Source organism: Musca vetustissima, unplaced genomic scaffold (genome assembly GCF_032173495.1).
Source record: "Musca vetustissima isolate MV318-11 ecotype Yass unplaced genomic scaffold, APGP_CSIRO_Mvet_v1 utg95043, whole genome shotgun sequence".
Lineage (NCBI taxonomy): Eukaryota > Metazoa > Arthropoda > Insecta > Diptera > Muscidae > Musca > Musca vetustissima.
This window is the reverse complement of record NW_026878138.1, coordinates 22,957-27,833: the sequence shown is the minus strand read 5'-3', so window position 1 is coordinate 27,833 and position 4,877 is coordinate 22,957. Positions and strand designations below refer to the sequence as shown.

At 37.1% G+C, this 4,877-nt stretch overlaps 1 protein-coding gene across 1 annotated transcript; it reads right to left on the bottom strand.

Annotated features, from left to right (window-relative positions):
* Positions 1 to 2,011: 2,011 nt before the first annotated feature.
* Positions 2,012 to 4,460, bottom strand: LOC133322937 (autophagy-related protein 9A-like). The gene has a single exon (XM_061531888.1). It carries the CDS (start codon positions 4,451 to 4,453, stop codon positions 2,012 to 2,014), a length of 2,442 nt encoding a protein of 813 aa, XP_061387872.1. The 5' UTR covers positions 4,454 to 4,460.
* Positions 4,461 to 4,877: the final 417 nt, after the last annotated feature.

Genomic DNA, 4,877 nt, shown 5'->3' with positions numbered 1-4,877 from the left:
GTCTGTGGAAAAATTTACTTTAAACAATCAACGCCTAATGATGTGGAGGTCTGTGGAAAAATTTACGTTTAAAAAATCCAGGCCTATTGGGTATGGAAGTCAGTGGAAAAATTTACGTTTAAAAAATCCACGCCTATTGATATGGAGGTCTGTGGAAAAATTTACTTTAAACAATCTACGCCTAATGATGTGGATGTGGTCTGTGGAAAAATTTACTTTAAAAAAAACTGGAGGTCTTTGGAAAATTTTTATTGAGAGGTCCATGATTTTCACTTTTTTTTATTTATTGATTTTTTAAACCAAAAACAATAACCATATAACGTAACTTGGCCGTATTGTAACCGACAATTCTTAACGAAATCGAACTTTGATTAATACCACCGGCCGTAACAAAGGCAGCGCTTGTACCCTGTTCATCAGTTTCCACCAACAATAGAATTTGTGAAATCTTATTGCCTTGCGGATCATTGTAGGTATAATTTAAATTGATTTCACGCTGAGCTCTGCTGTAGCTATAGTAATATTGATAGGTGATCATAATATAGGCACCTGAAAAAAAAAACAAATTTATTATAAAAAATTGAAAAAAATATAATTTTAGAAAAAAATAATTTCAAAAAATATTACCTCGAACCTCTTTTCCCAACCCATAATGATCGAATACCCGCTCCGCAACATCCTTGCTATTGTCGGCAGCTATTTCTTTTGCTGTTATCGAAATTAGAACAACAACAAATATTGTGGTTTTGAAAATTGTTTTAAACATTGTAAGCGGTTTGGAATCTTTTGCAGAATAAGGTTTCATTGTCGTTGGCGTTTTGATATTTATATGGATTTGTTTACCACTTTTAAAAAGTAATAATAATTTAAAAAATTAATTATTTCAAAGAAGTCGTGATACCAATTTCAAGTAGGTGATATTAAAAAAAGACAAACAATTCTACTTTTACAAATTTTCTCAGAACTACACACGTGCCTTTTTACTTTTTTGTGATAGTACTTTTTCCCCAAACGATCGATAGACCCAGCTTATTTAATTTAAATTTGTCATTCCCCTTGCAACAGAAACCTTCACATCAATAAGCGTAACAATAGCAGTGGATTTTTTAAACGTAAATTTTTCCACAGACCTCTATAGCAATAGGCGTGGATTTTTTAAACGTGAATTTTTCCACAGATCTCCATAACAATAGGCATGGATTTTTTAAACGTACATTTTTGCGATCCAAATGTAGCCCAATAAGTTCGGATTTTTTTAAATTACATTTTTCCAAAGCCTAAATTTGTTAAAAAAATTTTTCAAAATAACAAAAAATTGGGAAAAATTAATTAATTTTAACATAATTTCTTTTATTAGTAGTGAAATATCAATTAACTTTTTTTAATACATTTTTTTAAATTTATTTTTATTTTTTATAATTTTTTTCTCTTTTTTTCGTTATAAACATTTTTGAGTCGTGTTGGTTTTTTTTTCGTTTTATGGCATTCCATACATTGTATTTTTTTCTATTAATTAAAATGATCACTACCAAGAAAAAAACACTTTCATACATACATTTGTTTTTAATTAATTACATTATTTAATAGTAATAATAAAAAAAATTAAAAAATAGAAAAAAATAAACTTTGTAAATGAGAAACATATCTACATACTTAAGTTTAAGCGTTTTATTTTTTAATCATCTTTTCATCGAACTGTTAGGTATTTCAGGGTGTTCGTTCGTTCATTCGCTCGGAGAACCTAGGTTTGCTGTATCGATTCCTTTTTTTCCACTTTATTTGGTTTCAGTTTTAGAATCTGTTTGAGTATATTGGTAGTAGGTTTCATTGCTGGAAGTAGTTTCCCCTCAAGAGTAGTGATAGCGAAACTTTCGACAACAACAACAAACACTTTTTTGTCAAAAATAAACAAAAATTTTTGCTCATTTCTTTTTTTGTTGATGACGAGGATTAAGGAGGCTTCAGACGATGCGACATTGATGCTAATGACTTAAATCCAAATTTGTTTATGCTATGACCTCAGCCCCAAGAGGGGAGTTGTTTCGGCTGCAGCTGAGTCGGATCTTGCCGTTGTCACTATGGTGGCCGTTGAGGTACCTGGCCTTGCAATTCTTACATCTGTATCGGGATCTTGTGGTTGATTACTATCTCCTCTTCCATCTCCCTCGGCTATAAATAAAGGATTCTCCTGTACAGTTTTGTGATGCATTTCATGTAAATAGAGAACACTGAGACACATATCAGCCTCTGTCAGATCCTGAGGCTTATCACAGGCGGCACTGGCCGGGCCGTAAAGACTGCATATCAACGATTGTGAGGGCCCATTGGTACTTCCCACCATTTTTGAGGCTCCCAATATTTTGGCATTATCTGTGCCGCCCATCATTCTTCGTGACATACTCATATTGTCCTGCATGCGTGAATGTTCCCCCAGGCCCTGTTGCAGCATTTGTTCAAAATAACATTGGCAGTGATTTTGATTTTGACCCATCATACCCTCCTCTCCATTGTGCATGGCATTGTGATGGAATATCAAAGACTTGGCAATGGAGGAATATTCATTTCCAATTGTTCCAAAGGAGATTAAACTTTCCGTCAGAGGATTCAAAGTAAACTCCTTTTTCTTCAGCTTACTCAAATCATTGATAGCATTCTGCCTTACCCCATTTACAAATTGCACAGCTTCCGGAGGCATTTGCCATTCAGGATTGGTCAGGGTAAAGCGTAACAAAGACAATTCGGTTTTACCATTATTCCCTGCCGTTTGCATCTTCTCTCCCACTGGCACGTCTGTGTGCAGGGAGGACATCTCTTCTGGCTGCCATTCGGGATTACCATGTTTACGTACATCCATTTGGGCAAAGGAACAAACATTACCCACTCCCCTCACCGAGACGGTAAAGCTGCGGAAAAACTTCACAATTTCCAAGGCCTTTGGGCGGAAAACAAACAACAACTGGAAGGGCGTAACAATGGGACTCAGTATCTCATTAATAAAATAGCTTGCCTTAAATTGAAAGAAATTTCCAAACTCGTTGCGCACCATTGAGGTGTGGGCTTGATTTTTCCAATTGGCTGGCAAATAGTGGACATGGGCCAATATCGCATTCATCAGCTGTTCCGGACACCATATTAAATTCTCATTTGGTATACAGTTGCGACAAACCAAACCAATGGCCGAGAGTAGGGTGATCAAAGTCAAAACATGTTCCACCTGGAAGACATATTCATCATAAATGCCCATGGCCAGGATCAGCAGCAACATTCCTCCGGTTATAAATAAAATATTCCGGGCAATCACTGCCAGCAACGGGGAGGAGAAGGAATTTAAATAACGATCTGCATATTCATAGGCACGATTAAGTCTGGCATCCAGTTCATGATCCAATTCATTGAAATGCCTCAAATACAAACGGCCATAGTTGGACCATGTCCTCATGCCCAAGGCACCCGGTTCCTTTTTCAATATATTCGCATAGGTAAAGGAGAAATACACCAATTGCCATATAAATATCACCGGGGCAAATACCAAATTTGCTATGGCCACCCACAAAATTAGCTTCGACAGTCGATTTGCCAGCTCTCTTTGATTCCCTCTCACCGAATAGTCATCATGTAGCTGCCAATTATTTTGAAACGGTGATCCTGGACTACGAAACAATATCAAATCAATATTGAACAGCAATCCTCTACTCAGTGTCACAACCTCCCCCACCACGGGCAGCGTGAAACGTACAGGCAGCAGATTCTTATTCATCAAGGCCACCAAGTAATTCTTAAAACGCAATATACGATGATAGATATCCAAATCGGTCAAATGATCTTTATCGATGCACATATGCTGTTCCGCCTGGACCTCACGCACCTTCTTCTTGATCTCATGCCAGGTGACATTATCCAAATTGCCATCCTCAATATGCAGCGCAGTGTTGTAGAACTTCTTGATGTCCCAATACTGGGAGATGTGATACAACACTTTTATAGTGCGTATTAACAAATACAGCGCGGCCACGAACAGTATCGAATAGGTAATGCCATTAAAATTGTCCACACACACATCCATCGGTATTATAACATCATCGAATGTTATCTTTGTGTGATTGTCCGGTGGTGGTCGATTGCCAAACAGTACATCATGATTGATACAATGGACGGCGAAGGTAACCAACCACACGACAAAGGCAAATTCTATTAGCTGGAAAAATTCCTCCAGTACGATGATGACAAAACCATGCTTCTGATGGTAGTGATACATTCGCGTAAAGAACGAATCCAAGTCCTCGATGTGGTTCCATCGTGCTCTATTAATTTCGGGTACTGTGTGCAAGAGTACACCACTGCTTCTTGGTGTGTCTTCCACTTCGTTCGCTTCGTAGTCATGACCTTCAGTCATAATTTTATGCTGCTGCTGCTCTTCATTTAGTGTCTTATAATTCACATTGGTCTGTGCCATCGACCCGCAATCTTCAGACGACGTCAAGACGTATAAAAATATTAGCAAATAACGGACGTTGTTGTTTGGAATCCAAATATATATTTACTCTCTACTCGATGTATATTCTATGCTTTGCTAGATGACTATTTTTCTTTGTTTTGCAGCAAAAATGAAAAACAACAACTGTATAACAGTTGACGGAAGTGTTATATGCAAATCAGCTGTTCAATTTGGTGGCTATATACGATGTGGTAACACTGTGTTGGGAGATATGGCAGCTGTGTACGACGAATGTGAAGGTAAGAGAATTCATTGATAACCAAGGTAGATATACAAGGTAGCCGCATCGGCGAATTTCTACAACAAACATCGCTTGTTGAATTTTGATATGTCAAAAATATTTTGCCAAAACAAACAGATTGGCAAAATTTTTTTACTCAAA